A 22,264-nucleotide genomic window follows, 5' to 3' on the forward strand; every position below is an offset into this window, starting at 1 on the left:
AAACAAGTATATTGATGAGATTAAATCTTAAAACTATTCATAATACAGTATTTACTTTAGAGCAAGGGTTTAAAGGAGACATGAACTCTCCCAAGCTTTTTTTCCCTCTCCCAAGTTTATATAAAGTATCAATGACATATTTTACCATTATAAGACTTACTTATCTAAACATTTGCTTTTCTTCATCTTCTGAGGGAATTGATAGTATCGTTCTTTTGTCTCTTTTCTGGGCTATTTCTGTGGCTTCTGGTGACTATGATCTAATCTGTTCAGGAATGTTAATTTTAAAGGAAACATGTTAATTAACCTATTTTATAGGTCACTATGTGAGTACCAATTGCTCTTTTTAAAAAATTTTACTTATTTTTAGAGAAAAGCGAAGGAAGGGAGGGAGAGAGGGAGGAAAAGATGGGGAGAAACATCCATCAGCTGCTTCTTGCATGCCCCCAAGAGGGGACCTGACCTGCAACCTAGGCATGTACCCTCACTGGGAATCAAACCAGTGACCTTTCGGTTTGCAGGCCCCCACTCAATTACACTGAGCCACACCAGTCAGGGCAAATTGCTCTTAATTTTTAAAAAAATACATTTTATTGATTATGCTATTACAGTTGTCCCATTTCCTCCCTTCACTCCCCTCCACCCCCTCTCTCACTCACATCCCCCCCTTTAGTTCATGTCCATGTGTCATACATAAGTTCTTGGCTTCTACATTTCACATACTATTCTTACCCTCCCCCTGTCTATTTTCTACCTACCATCTATGCTACTTATTCTTTGTACCTTTTCCCCCTCTCTGCTCCTCCCACTCCCCTGTTGCTAACCCTCCATGTGATCTCCATTTCTGTGGTTCTGTTCCTGTTCTAGTTGTTTGCTCAGTTTGTTTTTGTTTTTGTCTTAGGTGTGGTTGTTAGTAATTGTGAGTTTGCTGTCATTTTACTGTACATGTTTTTTATCTTCTTAGATAGTAAATCCCTTTAACATTTCATATAATAAGGGTTTGGTGATGATGAACTCCTTTAACTTGACCTTATCTGAGAAGCACTTGATCTGCCCTTCCATTCTAAATGAAAGCTTTGCTGGATAGAGCAATCTTGGATGTAGGTCCTTGCCTTTCATGACTTGGAATACTTCTTTCCAGCCCCTTCTTGCCTGCAAGGTCTCTTTTGAGAAATCAGCTGACAGTCTGATGGGAACTTCTTTGTAGGTCACTCTCTCCTTTTCTCTTGCTGCTTCTAGGATTCTCTCCATTTTACCTTGGCAAAGGTAATTATGATGTGCCTTGGTGTGTTCCTTCTTGGGTCCAACTTCTTTGGGACTCTAAGCTTCCTGGACTTCCTGGAAGTCTATTTCCTTAGCCAGAATGGGGAAGTTCTCCCTTATGATTTGTTCAAATAACTTTTCCACTTACTGCTTTTCCTCTTCTCCTTCTGGTACCCCTATAATTCAGATGTTGGAACATTTAAAGATGTCCTGGAGGTTCCTAAGCCTCTTCTCATTTTTTTGAATTCTTATTTCTTTATTCTTTTCTGATTGTATGTTTCTTTCTTCCTTCTGGTCCACTCCATTGATTTGAGTCCCAGTTTTCTTCCCATCACTGTTGGTTCCCTATACACTTTCCTTCACTTCACTTAGCATAGCCTTCATTTTTTTTTTTTTTTTTTCATCTAATTTGCGACCAAATTCAACCAGTTCTGTGAACATCGTGATTACCAGTGTTTTGAACTGTGCATCTGATAGGTTGGCTATCTCTTTATCGCTTAGTTGTATTTTTTCTGCTTTGATCTGTTCTTTCATTTGGACTTTTTTTTTCCCCCCTTTTTTGTGGTCTTGACGTGCCTGTTACGTGGTGAGGGGTGGAGCCTTAGGTGTTCACCTGGGCGGGGCAACCCAGTTGCTGGGTTGTTACGCTGTATGTGGAGCAGGGGTCCGAGAGCTTAATTTTTTTTTCTTCATCTTGTTCCTAAAATACCAGAGACTTTTAAATTCCTTTAAATTCTCCATTTATACATTGTCTTCTTAAAGACAATGTATAAATTGTCAAGACAAATTTGTCAAGACAAATGTAAAGACAAATTGATGTTTCTCTTTCTCTTCATCTCTTTCTCTTCCCCTAAATCACTCATCATTTTTCTTCCAAACATTTTAAAACCACTAAATGAAATTGATTATGTTCTAGCTAAATTCACCCAGGTTTGTTCAAAGTACCTTAGGTAGAACAATTATTCCATTGTATTTTCAAAGGGAAAAGGGATCAATAAAACAAAAATAGGGGCAGTCACCTGTTCTTGAATGCACAAATAATGAAAACAAAATATTTGTTAGTAAACTCTATTTCTAAAGCAATATAATAGTGTATTTCCTCCTTAAAAGTAATGTACACCTTGGCCAGATGGCTCAGTTGGTTGGAGTGTTGTCCCTGTACACCAAAAGGGTTTGATTCCTGGTCAGGGCACATATGAGGGGGACCCACTGAAAAAACCTGGAATTTATTTATTTAAAAAAAATTGTGTAGTCTTACATGTTTAAACTTTAGTCACCTTCAAAGTTCTCCATTTGATGCAGTATAGCTATTGAGACTTTTTTCCACTGCTCAAAACAGATTTTGAACTCATCGGGGTTTTTTTTAAGATTTTATTTATTTATTTTTACAGAGGGAAGGGAGGGAGATAGAGGGAGAGAGAGAAACATCAATGTGGTTGCTGGGGGTCATGGCCTGCAACCCAGGCATGTACCCTGACTGAATCGAACCTGCGACACTTTGGTTTGCAGCCCGTGCTCAATCCACTGAGCTACACCAGCCAGGGCTTGAACTCATCAGTTTTGATGCCTATTAATGTTTCTACCATTTTTTGTTTCACCTCTTCCACAGCAGCTAAAAGTTTCCCTTTGAAGACTTTTTTCACTTGGGAAAACAAAAAAAAAGTCTCCTGAGGCAAGATTGTCTGAATAGGGAGAGTGGGGCACAACGGTCACACTGTTTTTGGTCAAAAACTGCCGAACACTCTGCATGATGTGGGCAGGTGTGCTCATAAATCACTCATGAAATGGGCAAATGCGTTTAAACAGCCTTAAAAAAAAATTCACTGAAGGTGAACGTAGCCTCTCACAACAGTGCCAACTGGACCACTGATAGAGATGGGTTCCTAGAACACTCACCTAGTGGTGGAATAGTATACTACAAGAGGCCCACCCTCCAGAAGATAATTTCTGGTTTCGGCGGGGGGGGGTCACTCCTCATACATAGGTTGTGGTTTGATCCCCAGTCTACGTACGTATAGGAGGCAACTGATTGATGTTTCTCACGTTGATGTTTCTGCCTCTCTAAAATCAAGGGAAATATCCTCAGGAGAGAATAATAATAATAATGTGCAATCAGCATGGGCTGGATATCTCAACTGGCTAGAGCATCGTCCTGGTACACCAAGGTTGTGGGTTCAATTTCTGGTCAGGGCACATACTAGAATCAAACAATGAATGCAAAAATAACTGGAACTACAAATTGATGTTTCTCTTTCTCTTCATCTCTCTCTCTCCCCCTAAAATCAATAAATAAAAAAGCTTAAAAAATAATGTGCAATTAGATAAATTTCAGCTGACACAGGAGTAATTATGATGATTTGAAAAAATTCAGGATAATTGTGTATTGCTAGTGTAACTAAGCTGTTATAAGCAGAGAAACATTACTTATGTGAAACATTACTATATTAACTATTCTTTATATATATTTGAAGAAACAAGATATATCACACTTAGAAATTTATATTTAAATGATTTTTGAGGTATAACTTGCATACAAATTGGAGTAAAATTCTCCAGTTTTAAGTGTACAGTTTGATGAGTTTTGACAAATGTGTATGTTACCGCCACCACAGTCAAGATACAGGACATTTCCATCACCCTAAAAAGTTCCATAGTGCCTCATTGCTGTTTGCCTCACCCATGTCAGCCTCCAGTGACCACTGATCCCTCTGTCAGATAGCGTTTGCCTGGGCTAGACTTTCATATACGTGGGGTCATACACAATGTAGACTTCTGTACCTGTTTTTGTATTATAAATATTTTTAATTTTCTATGTATTATTATGTTTTGACTCCTTGAAAATCTTTTTGGCTGGAGAGAGACCGCCACTGGAGAGAGGCTAGCCATTTTTTAGAGATGGCAAAGGGCCCAGCTTGAGCATGCCTTTGGTATGCAAACTGAAGAAGATGTGGGATGGAGTTATATAGATACAGATATAGATCATGGAATAGTACTCAGCCATAAAAAAGAATGAAGTCTTGCCACTGGCAACAACATGGGTAAACCTAAATGGTATTTTGCTAAATGAAGTCTTGGTCTGTTTCCAATTGACCAAAACTGATTTTTAAATCCTGGTTGTGAGTTACTTTCCTGCTTCTTTTAATGTCTGGTAATTTTTTATTGGATCCTATACATTGCAGAGCTTATGTTTTGTGATGCTGTATTCAGTGTATTTCTTTTTTTAAAGAGTATTGGATTTTGTTCTGATGATTTCTTATTTGTGATCAGTTTGATCCTTTAGAGTCTTGCTTTTAAGCTTCAGTAGGGGACATACAGAATAGCTTCTAGTCCCATTATAAAACAGTATGCTTTCAGAACTCTACTAGATAGATACCCCTTTTATCAACAAGAGCTGTCTGCTCTCCCTAGGAGAACCACAGACTAATCCCATCTCTGTCTGGACTCCAGGAATTGTTCAGTTTACTTCTGTCTGGGAGTAGTTTCCCTGGCCTCACCTGTGCAGATACTTGTTCTGCAAAATATTCCAGGGAACTCTTCTGCAGGTGCCCAGAATTCTGCTTATGCAGCTCCTTTTGTATTTTGCTATTTAAATCCTTACTGCTTTGGCCTCTCATAACTCCAATATCTCACTCATCAATTCAGCAAGATTATTGGGCTCTGCATGAGTTTTCTTTTTCTGCAATCCAGCTTGGAAATTTCCTTCAGGTAGTAAGCTCTGGCAGTTGTAGGACTCACCTTGTTTGTTTCTCTGTTTGAGATCATAGGTCTTCAGTTATCCAGTGCCTGAAAAACATTTTTTTCTTATATTTTGTCAAGTTCCTAGTTGTTTATGGTGAAAGGGAAATTCCCATAGTAGTTAATCCTTCATAGGCTACAGAGAAATCCTGTATAATGTTTATACTTTTCAAACTTTTTTGAGTAATTGGAAGACATAACTTCTGTTCTTTATTTATTTACTTTTATTTATTTGTTTTTAGAGAGAGGGAGAGGGAGGGAGAAAGAGGGAGAGAAACATCAATGTGTGGTTGCCTCTCATGCGCCCCCTACTGGGGACCTGGTCTACAACCCAGGCATGTGCCCTGAATGGGAATTGAAATGGCCTTTGGTTTTCAGGCCAGCACTCAATCCACTGAGCCACACCAGCCAGGGCTATAATGTTTTTTATATGGGGAGGGGGTGTTTATACAGTATATGTTTATTGTTGTTATTGAGGTATAATTGACACATTATGTTAGTTTCAGGTATATATATTTTAATGATTATTTATTAACTAATATCTGTCCTAAGGCTAAATGGGCTGTATTCTGAGCATCACAGGTGTGACCTCTCACTCTTTCAGTTTCTTTACAAATATATAACAGCCCTGAATGATGGTAAGGCTAAGTGGATTTTTCTTTTTTAAATTGCTTTGGGCTTATTTTGCTTGGCTAGATTTGTTCTTTGTCTAAATACTTTATATACAATTCTTATTTTTGTCACTTATAACTTAATTCAGCATTCGTTTGCTACTGTTCTTATCTTGTTCACTGGAATAACGCTTAATTTAAAAATGTAACCACATAGCCCTGGCCGAGTAGGTCAGCTGGTTGGAGTGTCGCCTCCTATGCCAAGGTTGTTTGTTTGATCTTTGGTCAGGGCACATACAAGAGGCAACCAATGAATGCATAAATAAGTGGAACAACAAAATTACTGTTTCTCTGCCCCCACTTCTCCCTGCCTCTCTCTCTCTCTCTCAAATCAGTTTTTTAAAAATGTAATCTTGTAAACAGTGTTTTATTTGTCTGATTTTTCCCCCCAGGTGGTATAGCTGTATGCTGGGAAAGAAATGCAGCCTTGCTCCTCTAAAGGAAGAACTTCGTATACAAGGGGTAAGCCTTTGTCATTACTGTTCTTGTGTCCCTACTTTTGATGGTAGTTGGAATATAGAATTTTCCTTTTACTTTCAGTCTCTAAGTGGGTTTTTATCTTTGCTTGTTTATTTTTTTATTTTGTAATGTTGGGGCTAAAAGGGACTTTTTATAAATTATTTAAATAAGGCCTTGTTTGACAATTACTTGTAACAAAGAAAGTGGCAAAACAGGATATGTAGAATGTCAGAGAAACCAGAAATCAAAAAACTTGGTTGGTATCTGCCTCCTGCTGACTTCACATTTGACTCCTTTGTAACTGTAGAAACTCAGGGCTACATAAGCTAAGAGACTTGTTCTAGATTATGCGTCTAGTTATGAAAGAACTAGAACCAGAACAATCCTCAGCATAGTTTGTTTCCCACTGTGGTACAATCCATACTGGTTCAGCCCCTTGATTCTGTTTTGCAAAGCAGGTGGCAAATACATACTTCCCCCTCCCTTCCCAATGACCCTCCCATTTTGTGCTTTCGCCTGAGTAAGCCTGAGCAAGATGACTTTTCAGAGAAGGAGATCAAATGTGGAGTTAGTGATAGAAGCCAAATTTCTGATTGCTGGTTTATCTCTGACATCCTATTTATCTTATGTTCTCTACCACACCTTTTTTGTTGTTGTTGTTGTTGTTAAAATTAGAATAGCTACAAACTAGTTTTTTCTTTCTTAAAATCTGATAGACAAAAGGGAAACTACATAGTTGTGTTTAGCCATTTGGTGTCTCTCTTTCTTAGAAAAAGAAAACAAAAAAAAAACATTCAAATCATTTTACCAAAGATTCTTTGAAGAGCTGTGTTTTGGGTGTCTCATTTATTTGGATCTCAAGCCAGAACTATAAATTCTCTCTAATGTTTTATAGTAATAGGGGGGGAAAAATTACAACTTTGTTGAGATAATTTATTCATTGATTTTAGGCAGCTGTGTATAATTGTTTTTGATAGTAGTGTTTGTTAACTGATAAAAAGAAAGACCAACACACAATTTCACATGAGTCAGCAGCTAGAAACATATTGATAGAATGACTTCAATTTGATGAGATGCTGTGCTTGTTGGTTTCAGGTTCCTAAAGTCACCTACACTGAATTCTGTCAAGGTCGGACAATGAGATGGGCCTTGGCTTGGAGTTTTTATGATGATGTAAGAGTACCAGTAAGTAGAGACCTTGCTTCAATTTCTCCAAATGCCAGCACGTGGTGGGTTTTAGTAGGTCATAAATGAACTACTATTTGTGCTGTCCTGTATCTCTGAAGTTTGCTCCAAATGCTTGCATCAGAATGGAAAGTAGTTGTAAATAAGACACAGTCCTGGAAGGCTGGCTGTGGTCACTGTGGGGCCTTTCCCGTGAGTTGGTGCAACACAGTGATTCTTACTCAGCAAATGTAAATGAATTGGAAATGCATCTTTTAGGAATTACAGATTCAGATAATATAAGTTGTAGAAACACTTTGTGGGTATAATTATTCTGTTGGACACTCCTCAAGAAGTGAAGTGGAAGTCTGTTTTTCTTTGCCCGCTGCTGCTTTCCTAGAGTAGCTATCTCCTGGGGCTCCCGGTTGTACACAGAAATTTGCCCTTTGGGTTTGCCAGCTTTTGATGTGTAACACTTAGAGCACTTTACTAGAATGATCCCTATGTTGGTTTAAGATTAACACTAGAATACTGATCAGTTTTTGAAGCTGGGTGATAGATCATTATCCTGTTCTCTACTTTGTACATGCTTGAGCTTGAACATTTTTTAAAAAATGATTTGTTCCACATACTTCTCCTTGCCCTCTTTGTTGCTCTGTATAAAGGAAAAAGACTTATGAACTTATGAGAATGAATATATTTTCTGGGCTATACTGAAAAGTTGTAATAAAATAGCATCTGTTTGTTCTCACATTTCCCTCGTAAAAGTGGTTGACTCTTGTCTGTAGTCTCCCCCCTTAAGTTTAGGCACACTTTGCTCCATTTGTGCTCCTCCTGTCCATAGTGTTGATGGAGGCCTACTGCCTGACCCTTCTCACCTCTAGACCTTTGCCCATAGAATAGGGTAATTCTCAGTGCTCCTCTCCAAAGGTCTTGGCTGCTCTCCATCTCTAAAGTCATCTTAAATGTTGCTGTGTCTATGAGCTGCTTTCCCCACTCTCACGGGGCAGAGGAATAGAGACACATACAGATGAAGATGGGGACAATTTGCAGATGTTTCTGAATACATGAGCTTGAATTTGAAACTGAGCCTGTCCTTCCTAACACTCTGCAGCTAGGTATGCTGCTGAGAAATGAGTTTCACAGTCAAGTTTGAATGGCCTGTCCCATGGAAGCCTAGACCCACCTCTTTGTACAGTGATTGCTGTAGGGTATCTAAAGGTTAGGGTTTGAAATAGTCACTGGTTAAAAAGATGTTTTCGCGTTTGGGACCTTGCTTCTTTTTCTGTCATCTTCTAGATACTATGGCTGTTACACCAGATTGTTAAAATCATCAGTGATGCCCTGGGTTATTCCTATGCAGACACTGACAGCTGTAGGAAAGTGGAACTGCACCTGTTTCCAAATGTTTTCTGTTTAACTTGCTTCTCACATTTGTTGGCACTGCAGGTGGAAGAGCTCATAACAAGCTCTGGCACTCTTCACATCATCTCAGAGACCAGAGTTGCCCTCACACTCTTGGATTAGTAGCTATTTCAGATCAAAGTATCAAAGGGCACTGTGTTTCTGTGTTAGTAAAAGCACCTTATTTTGAAAAGGAATCTTCTAAGCTTCCCTCCCTCCCTGTCTGTCTTTTAGGCCATCCTTGAGCCCTTTTCATAGTTTCAACCATCAAAGAATGCCTTTTGCTGAGTCTCAGCTTTCTTCCATGCCAGAGTACTGATCCCTCCCCATCACTATCCCAACCCAAAGCTGTTAATAATGCATTCCCAAGTGTTCCATTAGTTGCACTTAAACTGCTACAGGGAAAATGGCAATTTCTGACTTGTGGTAACCCAGCAACAGTTTCTTAGCACTGGTGCTCTTAATTAGTAACTGCTTTTCCAGGGGTAGTCCCAGGGCACACATGAGGTTTTTCATGGGCTGTTCTTTTGGTTCTCCTTCCCTCTGCTTGGACCACCCCTCACCCCTTGCTTTTTGAAGTAATGACTATCACCTGATTTTCCCCCTATTGCTACTTTTGGGGGTGGAGAAGAAGGATGCTGCTTTAGATGAGGAGAGGAGGCCAAGAACTAGAGCTCGTTAGGCAGAAATATTGACCTACTTCCCTGCCTCTCATCCCCAGTAGGGCCTTTCTAGGGTAAATGTGCAGGTTACTATGGCAACTTATGTTTTTACTTATCACAGACCTAAGTGACTCCTTTATGTTGGTGCTGAGTGCTGAAAAATTCTAATTCACTCCTGATTCAAATGCCATTGCTCTTGTCTGGATTTATTTTAGCAACAAAAAGACAAGTCTTAGTGTTGATAGAATTTTTGTACAATCGTTTTTGATTGATGATGAATATAAGGAAGCATCTTGTAAGGACTGTTTCTTTGCAGAATTTTAACAAGCCACTTAGAATGGCTCTTTCTCCCAGCTTCTTTCTAATTGCTCCAGGCATTATTTTAGCTTTGCTTTCAGAAGTTTGATGCTTGTTAAAAGAAAAAGGAAAAATAATGTGTCTCCAGCAACTTGGACACTCTTGGTATGAGCCTTGTCCAGGAACTCTGGTTTTAAAAAATTCTTCCTCTGCATTCAAGGCATTTCCTAGGACTTCCCTATCTAGGGAGTAATGACTAGAGAGCCTTTGGGATTGGAAAGCAGGGGGAGGGAAGGGGAAAATTAATTAGGTCGCCTTGTTAGTGTTGTCAGGGTTTGGGGTCTCCTGACAGTGGCTGTGCTGACAACTCCATAGGTTTTCAAACAAGTTCCGGATAGATTAGGGATTCCATGTAAATGTCCCAGGGGATGACAGTTGGGGGCAGATATCAAGTTGGTACTTCAGGCCTCACTCTCATTTTAACCAGAGCTATCTGCTTTTAGCAATGTTATGTATTGATTTTATTTGTTTAAAGGATTCATCGTTAAGAAATGGTTTGAAAAACAATACTATACCAAGTTATACATTATAAAACAGATGTGATGATTAGGGAGTTGAGCTCTTGAGCAAAACCAAAGCTAAGGGCTCTCTTTTTATTTACTTATTAAGTATGATCTTCATTGTGATAATACCAAAGAAATGACACCATTTTCTGTCCTTTATGATGATTAATTTTAGGGGTGGGGAGAAAAACACATGAATCATTTATGCAAAATTGTATAAGAGTAAGTGCTGAAATGACGGTAGGGACCAGAATGGTTGAGAGTTAGAGAGCTGAGTTCAGGCTGGGCTGTCAGAGGTAACTTCATGGAGGAGGAATTGTTATTGTTGGTGCTCAGTATTTTCTGGCAGTGGAAAGCAATGATGTAGTACAACTAAGGTGCAGCATGGAGAGCAGAACATTAGTAGATTTGAGGACCTGGATATTGTCTTTGTTGTTTGAATGGTTCACTTCACACACATTATCTATCATTTCATATAAACCTGAGAACAATCAAGTGAATGAGATGGTATTATTTTCACTTACTAAATGCGTAAACTTGAGGCTCTAAAATGTCAGGTTGGAACCCAGATTAATCTGATTTCATAACCTGTACTCTTCATCACTCTGATACTCTGCTTTCTACAGTACTGCTGTTTACTCCACTCTAGCCATTTAAGAACCTGCTCCTGTAGGTCCCCATCATCTTGTTTGTAGACCATCCTCAGCAACCCCTCTTTTCTTGTAAGAGTCACTTGGGCTCATCCTTAGCTCACCTTTCTGCTAAAAAATTTATGAGTGGCTACCTACTGCCAGTGTCCTTGTTTGGCTCATTGGGCCTTCCAGATCTGCCTTTGACTTCATCCTAGTCACTCCCTGTTTTTCTGACTGTACTGTTTTCTACCATATTGGCACCCAGTCAGCTTTGACTTCGGCATCATAAAAGCCTTTGTTCACAGTCTGTTCTCTGTCTAGTCCTTCCCTCGGACTTCCCTCTACTGCAGCCCAGCTCAGTTCCAATTTCTGCATAAAACCTTCTTAACCATTCAGCCCATAGAAATCTCTGGACTTGTACTTATCTTTTTCAGCCATTTGTATATACTTTGAATTGGTGATTTGTTTAACTCTGGCACGGTGGATAAACACCAAAACTATTGTATGCTGTATAGAAAATTCCTTTTGTGAGCTGGCCCCTACCTAGTTTTATGTTGAGCAGGTTATTTAACTTCTCTAAGCTTCAGTGTCCTTATTCATAAAATGGGGGGTAATGATAATACCCATGACATAGGGTTTTGTGGATTAAATATACTTAACACAGTGCCTGCTATATAGTAAATGCTCAGTAAAATATATTGTGTTATCATTTTCCAGTTTGGTGCTACAGGAATGTTGAGTTACTGCTGAGATTCCTTTTTTTGTTTTTTGACATAAAGAGAATACCCAAGTAGTCATTAGATTACTAAAAATTGTCAGGAGAGTCCTCTCTCACCATCAGACACCTCATCTATCAAGTTAGTTCAGATACTACCTTCTGTGAAGCTTGTCCTGACTCTTCTGAAGCTAACATTGGGATTCTTCTTCTGTCCTCACTGTAGTACTTGTCCGTATTTCTATCTTTGTATCTTTTATATAGCCCCAACCTAGCATAAATGTCTGATCCTCAAATAGTAATCATCAAATGAATGAAAGTAAAGGAGCAAATGATGTAGGACAATGATTCTCAGACTTTTCCACTGAAGTACCAACTGTAGCAGAAAACAGTTACTGACAAACCCCTGAGCACCAACATGACGATAACTCACGCTATGCCATGAAGTGTCCTGTACTTTTCTCTTTTAAAATCCATTTAAAGTTTGTAATCTATTCCATACATGTGTTTATTTTCATTTTTTAAAATTAAATAATTTTAATATTGAGTCAAATTGATAATCTAAGAGTACCCTATATCACTTGGTTCCATTATTATTTTTACAAAGTATAACAAATAATACGGTTAATTTTATAAATCATAAAAAAGGTTAATTCTATTTATAGAATCATTTCTATTTTTATTTTGTTTTACCTTTCTGGCCCCCAAAATGCAGCTTACAGAATTAACCTAGTTTGATGCATCATATTTGTTTGTCTGTTTGTTTGGATTGTTACTTTTTCTTGAGTTACAGGTTGAGGTGTTCGGGTTCGGTGGCACCAGTCACCTCAGACACTCCCTCCCAGGCTAGTAGGTCTAACATTTGTTCTGTTGCCATTTATCAAAACATTTTATTTTGGTTTCAGTTTCTAATGATTTTTAATTCCTAAGGGAATTCTCTTTTGAAGTTTGGGGTTTTGTTAAAATTGCTTTCAAAGCCCACATAGCTAATTTGGAATAGTATTCAGAATAGAATACCTTTGTACTTTAAAAGTGGGTTTGATTTTATTTTTTAATTTTATTGTTGTTCAAGTACAGTTGTCTGCATTCCCCCCCGCCCCGATTTTTTTGTAATAGCTGAGAGGTAGTTCTTAAGACTATTACATGGCTTTTTGCTTTTTTTTATCCCCTGTTTTTCCTAATCCTCTTCCAAGGATTTTTTCCATTTTTATTGATTTTAGAGAGAAAGGAAGGGGGCTGGATGTAGGGGATGAGGGATGGGGAGAGAGAAAAACATCTATGCGAAAGAGAAACATTATTGGTTGGTTACCTTCTGTATGCACCCAAACCGGTGATCAAACCCACAACCCAGGTATGTGTCCTAACTGGGAATCAAACCCACAACCCTTTGGTGTACAGGATGACACTTCAACAACTGACTCACCCGGCCAGGGTGAGTAGTTTCTTTTTTAAAATTAAAATTTAATTCTACAAAGCCCTGGCTGGTGTAGCTCAGTGGATTGAGCTCGGGCTGGGAACCAAAGTGTCCTAGGTTCGATCCCCAGCTAGGGTACATTCCTGGGTTGCAGGCCATAACCCCCAGCAACCGCACATTGATGTTTCTCTCTCTCTCTCTCTCTCTCTCTCTCTCTCTCTCTCTCTCTCTCTCTCTCTCTCTCTCTTCCCTCCCTAAAAATAAATAAATAAAATCTTAAAAAAAATTTTAATTCTACACATAGGGAAATTTACACATCAAATAGTACAGAAGAAGTTATCATAAGCAAGTTAGCCCCATGACAACCTTTTTATACCATCCCAGCCTTTTTATACCGTCCCACTCCCCAGAAAGAACATACAGTAGTGGATTCTGTTTTCTATGGTGGTGCCTCCATAGAGCTCTCCCTTGTTTTTTTTTAAATCCTCACCTGAGGACATTTTTTACATTGCTTTTAGGTGGGGAGTTGGGGGAAAACATCAGTGTAACAGAGAAACATTGATTGGTTGCCTCCTATAGGCCCCCCAGTGGGGGACCAAGCTCACAACATACATATATGCCCTAACCAGGAATCAAACCCCACCTTTGGGTTTACAGGACAGACGTTGCTCCAACCACCTGAGCCACACTGACCAGGGTGGTAGTACCTCCATAGCTCTTGATCTCTGCTGTCCAATACGCTGGTCACGAGTACACTGACTCTTTACATTAAAATTAAATTAAATTAAAATTCAGTTTCTGAGTCTCACTAGCTACATTTCAAGTGTTCCAATAGCCACACGTTGCTAGAAGCTACCATATTGGCCAGCACAGATATGGAACATTTCTGTCATGACAGAAAGTTCTACTGGATAGCAATACTCTAGAAAAAAATATACTTTTACCTTTACTTCTTCATTTATCAACTTTAGACCATTTTAATTGCCTTGGTTCTGTTTCTATTCTGATTTAATTTTGTAAACTTTTAAAAATGGAAATGTATGTGCTTTTATAAAAAGGTATTGGTTATAAATTTGAATCTTAATGACTTATTTACCAGCAACCCAAATTCCTCTCAGGCTCATGTCTAATTACTAACCCCTCCCTCCTGTTGGTGATCTTTAGTATCTAGTTTCTTTCATACAAATTATGTGTGTAGGATTTATCTACATTGGTTCAAGGAAGAGTTTGTCCCTTGAAATAGTATCACTGTATCTTATGAGTATGCTACAGTTTATCTATTCTACTATTTAGAGACATTTGAGTTGTTTCCGGTGTGCAAGTGTTATGAATAATGTTTCTGTGAACATTCTTGTACATGATTTTACATCTCAGTTGAGTATGACCTAGGAGTGGAATTGTTGGGTCATGAGGTTTAACATCTTTTTAGATATCCTATCTACTGTTTGGGTATTCTCTTTATGTCAAGTGTCTGCATTTCTTGCCTATTTTATTACTACAGTTTTTAAAAATGGAATTGTTCTGGAGGGGTGGGGATGGGGATTGAGCAAAAAAGAAAAAAAGATAGAACTCATGGACATGGACAACAGTATGGTGATTGCTGGGGGGCATGGAGGTGGAAGAGGGTATATGGAGGGATAAATGGTAACGGAAAAATACAATAACAAATAATGTCAAAAAAGAAAAACTGAAGTGTAGCCATTTTCAGTATTTTTCTGGATATAGGCCTCCTTTTAGTACAGGCTGAGGCAAAGTAGGTTTATAGTTGTGAGTACATAAAATAGTTTGTTCTCATATTATTACTTATTTATTACTGTATTATTTTCCATATGAACAACTATAAACCTACTTTTGCCCCACTCCGTATGTTACTAATATTTTCTCCCAGGTGTTAGCTTGTCAACACCTTTGGATAAAAAACAAATTGTAATTTTAATTTAACCCAATGTACCAGTCTTTTCTTTTGTTGGTGGTTAGTGCTTTTTGTGTCTTGTTTAAAAAAATCTTTCCTGTCCTGGCTGGTGTGGCTCAGTGGATTGAGTAGTGCTGGCCTATGAACCAAAGAGTTGCCAGTTCGATTCCCAGTCAGGGCACATGCCTGGATTGTATGCCAGGTCCTTGGTTGGAGACGTGTGAGAAACAACCAATCAGTGTATCTCTCGCACATCAGTGTTTCTCTCCCTTTCTTTCTCCCTCCCTTCCCTCTTCTCTGAAAATAAATAAATTTTTAAAATCTTTACTTATTTCAAGGTCAGGAATACTTTCTCCTATATTCTAAAAGCTTTATCATTTGATCTTTCACATTCAAGAAACTTTTAAAGGAAACTTTTGATTATGGTAAATATGAAATTTATGAAAAGATAGAACTCTCATTTATTGGGCTCCCATCTCGTCTGCCACCCGCTTCACTGTTGACAGTTGGTGCCCATTCTTGTTGCATCCGTAACCCCATGTACTCCTCTTCTTCTGCCCTCAAGTTCTGAAGCAAATCTCAGCATGCTACTTCATCCATAACTATTTTCATCTCTAAAGATAAAGATTCTTTTTTTTTTTTTAAAACATAATACCACAATCACAACCGAAATGATTTACAGTAATTCCTCATGTCATCTCTGTAGATGATCAGATGTTGTCAAGTTTGTCAAACTAGGTTCTTAAGTTTTACACATTGTGGTTGTTGACATACCCTTTGAGCTGCTTTTACTGTGTAAGTGCCCCCTCCCCTTTTCTTCCTCTCTCCCTTCCTCCTCTCCTTCCCCCCTTATCTCACTCCCTCCCTTATTGGTTGAAGAAACTGGGATATTTGTCTCATGGAGTTTTTTATATCTAGATTTTTTGGAGTGCACTTCTGTGGTGTTCCTCAGACCCTGTCTTTCCTGTAAATTAGTATTTACATCTAGAGATTTGATCAAATACAGATTTGATTTTGGGGAATGAAAGGGCTTCCTAGGTGTGTGGTATACTTTATCGGGAAGTACATAATGTTTGCTTGGATCTTTTTCTAAAGTTTCTCTAAGGAGAAATTTACCTGCCCTGACTGGTGTGGCTCTGTTGGTTGGGCACCTTCCTGCAAAGCAGAAGGTTCAGTTCCCAGTCAGGGCACATGCCTGAGTTTCAGATTCAGTCCTTCCTCAGGGTCCCTTCCTTGCTCTCTAAAAATAAATAAAATCTTTTAAAAAGACAGAGCTAGAGAAATTTGCCCTTAACAATTATTTTATTACCCAACAGTTCACCTGGTAAAGGCAGGATAAACGCTTGATTATTTTGCTTTATTTTTAAGAATGATGAGTTGGTGGTTCCCTAGCACTTCCAAAAGTGACCAAAGAGGGTGGTTTAGTTTTTGTTTTTAGAGCATTATGAACTCATGGATTTACACTTCTAGTATTTTTCAATCCATTACTACACTTACTATCTTTCTGGATGCATAGATTGTCCACCTTCGGCCCTGGGAGTTTTCTCGGGTTGACTCCTGAATCGTCTTACCGTGACCATTACAGTCTTTGGTAGCTTTTGTGCTTTGTAGTGTGACAGGTTGTCCTGGCTCATGCCTCTTTCTGTCCCAGACCTGGATTCAGCCATTTCTGCAAGGACCTCTAGTTTATTTTAGTGGAAATGATATTTAGAGGTATTCGTCTGAGCACTTGGTTGGTTATTACTGAGCTGGTCATTGTTTCTAGGCTTTTTCAGTGGATAGAGCTAGGAATTCTTTTCTTTCTTTTTTTTTGATATTTTATTCATTTATTTTTAGAGAGAGGGTAAAGGAGGGAGAGAGAGGGGGAGAAAAATATTGATGTACTGGAGAAACATCTATCGGTTGCCTCTCGTGTGCCTCCAACCAGGATCCCAGCCCACAATCCTGGCAACCGTTTGATGTGTGGGGATGATGCCCAACCCACTGAGCTATACACCAGTCAGGATGGAATTATTTTCTTTTTAAAGATGAAATATGGTCTAAGTTTATGCTGTACTTTCTATTCAGTTTCTACTTAATATCTCCTATTGCAAAAATCCCATGTCAGCAAGCTCAGTCACTGACCGTATACAGTTGTAACATAACTGCCGTCTGTTTTAACGCACTGTCACAGGTCTCAACACTACCAGTAACAGAAAGATTTGTGAAAATAGCAAATTTTTGCTTTATCATTTTTTTTTTGTCTTTGGGGACAATTTCACAGTGTCTTTTTGTGTTAATTTTGTTTTGTAATTGTAAAATATATTTACATGGTTTCAATAGCAGATCTTTAAAAAAGGTGATGTTGTCAAAAGTCTGGCTTGTTTCTCTTGTCTTTTAACTCTGATCCCTCACTGCTTCATGGATTACTATTTAAACAATTTTACAATTTATCCTTTTTTTTTAAGGGATGGAGAAAGGGAGGGAGAAAAAGGGAGAGAAACATCAGTGTGAGAAACATCCACTGGTTGCCTCTTGTACACACCCCAGCTGGGGAGTGAACCCACAACCCAGACATTCGCCCAGACAGGGAATCAAACTGGCAACCTTTTGCTTTGCGGGACAGTGCCCACCCAACAGAACCACACCGGTCAGGGCTCCACTGTTTACTTTTTCATACAAGGAAAGGCACCCATGCCCATAGAGTTATAACCACCTTTTAGATAGGTAGCATTCTACATAAGTTTTTCTTTCCTTTTGCTGTTTTACTTTTTACTGTTATTACCTATATACCGGGAATGATCAGGACATTTTGAACAGTGACCCATCTGATTAAGATAATAATAGAAATATGCACTGGACTGTTAACGAGGAGGCTGCACCCTTAGGCAACAAAATATTCCATTTATTTCATGGCAGCAGAGGTGGCACACATCTGAATACAGAGTAGTTGGCAAGGTAGTCTGGCTGCCCTTCCCAACTCACCTCCTGTCGGTGTTCCATCCAGGTGTCAGTGTCAGCCCGCTGGCTTTGTATCTCTAAAACATGAGGGTCTGTGCTGGATCCTGGCCCATGAGCTATTCTGCTTGTGCCTGGGGGGCCTAGGAATGTAGCCCTTCAGAGTGCAGCAGATCAGCAAAGATCCCCATGCCAAACGTGCTCCTTTCTCCTCCATATCACTCTAGAAGCTGCCTTGTCGAAACAAGGAGGCTGTGGCTTCATGCTCAGCAGGTTGTCGTGAATGACTCCCCTCCTTTCTTGCAGATACTAGGGAGAATACAATAATTTCATGTAGCTTGTGGCTCCATTGGGAGTTGTTGCTTTAGCTGTCATTAACAGCAGAGCCTTGGCAGTATGGCAGATGCTACATGGATTTGTGTCAGGTTATACGTAATTTGAGAGTCTCTTGACTGACTGATTGCACCAGTGAAATCTAGAAATTAAGAGTGAGGATTTAAGAAATTATACACAGTCCTGCTAGTTAAAGCAGATTTTCAAATTTAAGAACTATTTTTTGTCCAATTATGGTTTCAGTCTGATGTGTTTTCAATAATGCAACAAAATAACATTTGAAGGTCCTCTGCCTGCTGGTTATTATTCGTTGAATCCTTGCAATTCAAAAGATACAAAACCTATATACCCTGTGGGATTAACTGCTCCCTACCAAGCTTCTTTCACATTGTAATTTCAGCTGGGTAACATTAACATCTTCTAATGTGATATCGATTGTAAATTTATCTGCTAGTCCTTTGCATTAAACTGAATTAGTCATTGTAAGGAATTGATTTTTTTAATTATACTTTAAGATGACAAATTATTTATGTTATCTTGCCTGTTAAATTAGATTATGACAGTTGAGTATAGCGCTTTTCATTTAAAAGATTTGTGGTTTGAGCCTTGGCTGGCGTGGCTCAGTGGACTGAGTGCCGACCTGTGAACCAAAGGGTCTCCTGTTTGATTCCCAGTCAGTGCACGTGCAGGCCAGGTCCCCATTGAGGGGTGCATGAGAACAACCATTGGTTGTTTCTCTCCTTCTCTTTCTCCCTCCCTTCCCCTCTCTCTGGAAATAAATAAATAAAATCTGTAAAAAAAATTTGTGGTTTGAGATTATAAGCGTATTAACAAAGTAAGATAATCTCAATTGGGGAAAACAGACAGCTTCTATTTACTAGTGTTGTGGCAGGTGATAAAATCACCTACTACCAGGGAACTGTGGGGTTGATTTTAACTATTAATTTCTTAAGACCTGCTCCTATATTTTACTCTTGCCCTGCCTACTAAGAATTTTCAGTATAAACATGAGGGGGAGAGGAATGATTGCTGTAAGCCAGGCTTAAGTTCATCTTTAATCGTTTAAAAACTTTGCTTGAGAATTTCGAGAGTACAAATTATCTTCCTTGAGTACCTATATTGTACAATAGAGTAAAACTAAAATAATCCTAGGACTATGTATGTATATGTGTGTATCCAGATTTGTCAGTTATCATTGTGGATGGAAAACTGGGGCCCGGGTGCAAGGTAAATAAGAGCCATATCTGAGACAGAGGAGTTTCATTTTAGTCCTGGGATAACTGGGCAGTAAGTTGTCTATTTTGTTGTTTCTGACTCCTTTGGAACTTGGAAAGTGGATCCTTGGTAGAGCTCTTGCTAGGTTTGGTGAGGATGCATTTCTCTCCTTTAAGTTCTAAAAATGATGATGAGTCCATTCTTTCGGAGAAGGGGTGATTGCAGGCTGACTCCAGCAAGACAAATAAGAAACACAGCAGCATTGTCTTCACTTTGCTGGTTGGAATTTGTGAACACAAAGGATTACCACCTCTGTCAGAAGGGATATAAAGCACTGTCTTTTCACCATTTGTCAATAACCTTGGGTGTGCCTGGAGGGCTATTAGGGATGGCCCTGGTACAGTGTCCTCTCCGTGGTGACAGCCTTGGGTGGATGTTGGGAAGTGCAATGGGGAATCTGTTTTGTTTTGTTTTTTTTTAAGATTTTATTCATCCATTTTCAGGGAGGGAAGGGGGCGGGGGGGGGAGAGAGAGAGGGAGGGAGAGAGGGAGGGAGACATCAATGTGCAGTTGCTGGGGGTTATGGCCTGCAACCCAGGAATGTACCCTGGCTGGGAATCGAACCTGGGACACTTTGGTTCCCAGCCCGAGCTCAATCCACTGAGCTACGCCAGCCAGGGCTAAATTTTATTTTTCAATTACAGTTTACATTCAATGTTACTTTGTATGAATTTCAGGTGTGCAGCATAGTAGTTAGACACTCATACGCTTTACAAAGTGTTCCCCCAGTAGTTCCAGTACCCATGTGGCACCATATGTAGTTCTTACAGTATTATTGACTAGATTTTCTATGCAGTCCTATACATCCCTGTGACTGTTTTGTGGCTACCAATTTGTAGTTCTAATCCCTTCTTCTTTTTTACTCAATCCCCAACCCCTCTCCCCTCTGTCAACCATCAGTCTGTTTCAGTTTTGTTTATTTTGTTAGTGAATCTGCTTCTTATGCCCCATCCTCCTATACACCACCATCTTTCTTTCTCCCCAGCTGAATCTCCTTAGTGCAAAATATTTAAGCTCTCAGTAGACTAGAAATTATGTTTCTTATGCTGGGCAGTTGAGTAATAACAATTCTATTGGCTTAATGTCAATATGAATTTGTCTCATCAAGTTTTCTAGCATAGAATAAACTGGCTATTTTGTGTATAGGGTATGGGATTGCTGGTTAGTTCTTACAAGGCCTCACCCAGTAGTTAGACCTTTCTGTGTGTGTGTTTGCACCTGCTCTGACACTATTTCCAGGTAGATTTGGAGTTAACAGCAACACAATTCATCAGGGACTTGTTTTTTTGTAGGAAAATATCTGCAAAGCTAAGTAGGTGTTTCCCTTTTTAAGACTTTCTTCATATAATCTTCATCTGTTCATTTTGACCATGACCTTAAAATTATCTCATTTTTTTTTTTAAGTTTCGATAAATTTTGTCAATAAGTATGAGACTGTCTCTGAAAATAAAGTGCCCATAATATATCTGGTCTTAGCTGAGTTTTTGTTTTTTAATATTTAGACATTTTTTACTTTAAAGAAATAAATTTTAAATACAGCAATGTCATTTGGTTTATAGAATGGAACTTGAGTCCCTCTAGTGGGTAAAGTACAATTCACTTTCCAAGCTTGAAATAGGAAGATGACAGTTTTGAATTATGTGGAACCAGCTTTCAAATTCACTGTTCTCATTGGTTCTGGTGCCCCCTCTCCACAGCTGAGAGGCAATGCCATGCCCCTGGCTCTACTTTGGAGCAAGATCAAGCAGTCCTCATCTTCCACCCATGTGATCCTAGCACCCTGCTCATTTTTAGCATGTGATCTCACAAGCCGCAGCTCACCAGCTATTTTCTTTCGAACCTCAGCAAGTACAAGCTCAGACTACAAGTTGGAGATTTTAGCCATGAACTTCTTTATAGAAAAGAGCACAGTGCCTTTGAGGGTCTTTGAGTTGCCATGAAGGAAATAATTACACAGGCCCATTGGGGACATCACAGGTAGATAAGGATATTTAGTTATTAGAGGAGTTGTCGCATGTGACAGCCAAAACACCAGAAGCATGGCATGGCAGAAAGAACCTGGGTTTGGAGTTCACATCCTAACTTTGCAGTTACCACTTGTGTGACCTTGAGCTGATTACACAGCCTCTCTGTATTTCATTTTTTTTTTCCCTTCTGTAAAATGGGGAGGTGATAAGCCTATTTTCCAGGATTAACTTTTACAAACAAACATATAAAGAAAGGCCTTTGTGTTTTGAGTGCTATGTGATTGGTAATAAGTCATGGACAGTTCCCTGGCTGAGTTCATTGTAATGCATTAAATTATTTGGATAACTTTCTCCTCTTTTCCCATGCCTTCTTTTTCTTTCAGTCACCACCAAGTAAGCGAAGAAAACTAGAGAAGCCAAGGAAACCCATTACATTTGTAGTGTTGGAGTCTGTGATGAAAGAATTATCCCTTAAAGCGTCGCCTTTGGGCTCTGAGACAGTAGAAGGCATAGTAGTTGTAACAACATGGATTGAAAAAATTCTCACTGATCTGAAGGTATCTGATTAATAAACACATTGAAGAAGTACTTATTATCTCTTTCTTATTTTCTTTTCCTTTTTTCAAAGATTTTATTTATTTTTAGAGAGATGGGAAGGGAGGGAGAAAGAACAGGAGAGAGACATCAATGTGTGAGAGCTACATTGACCAGTTGCCCCTCACGTGTCTCCAACCAGGGACCTGGCCTGCAACCCAGGCATGTGCCCTGACTGGGAATCAAACCTGCAACCCTTTGGGTCACAGGCAGGCACTTGACCCACTGAGCCACACCGGCCAGGGCTCTTTTCTTTTTGTTTAAAGA

The 22,264-nt window shown here is 39.1% G+C and overlaps 1 protein-coding gene across 1 annotated transcript in view; it reads left to right on the plus strand.

The window, feature by feature from the left end:
* Positions 1-22,264, plus strand: part of METTL16 (methyltransferase 16, N6-methyladenosine) — a 74,607-nt gene that overhangs the window by 44,425 nt on the left and 7,918 nt on the right. Inside the window, exons 7-9 of the mRNA XM_045836428.1 lie at positions 6,062-6,131; positions 7,224-7,313; positions 21,787-21,960. Of these exons, the coding sequence (XP_045692384.1) occupies positions 6,062-6,131; positions 7,224-7,313; positions 21,787-21,960 (334 nt within the window). The remainder of the gene's footprint in view (positions 1-6,061; positions 6,132-7,223; positions 7,314-21,786; positions 21,961-22,264) is intronic.

Source organism: Phyllostomus hastatus, unplaced genomic scaffold (assembly GCF_019186645.2).
Source record: "Phyllostomus hastatus isolate PE091 unplaced genomic scaffold, TTU_PhHast_1.1 phas_contig_210, whole genome shotgun sequence".
Lineage (NCBI taxonomy): Eukaryota > Metazoa > Chordata > Mammalia > Chiroptera > Phyllostomidae > Phyllostomus > Phyllostomus hastatus.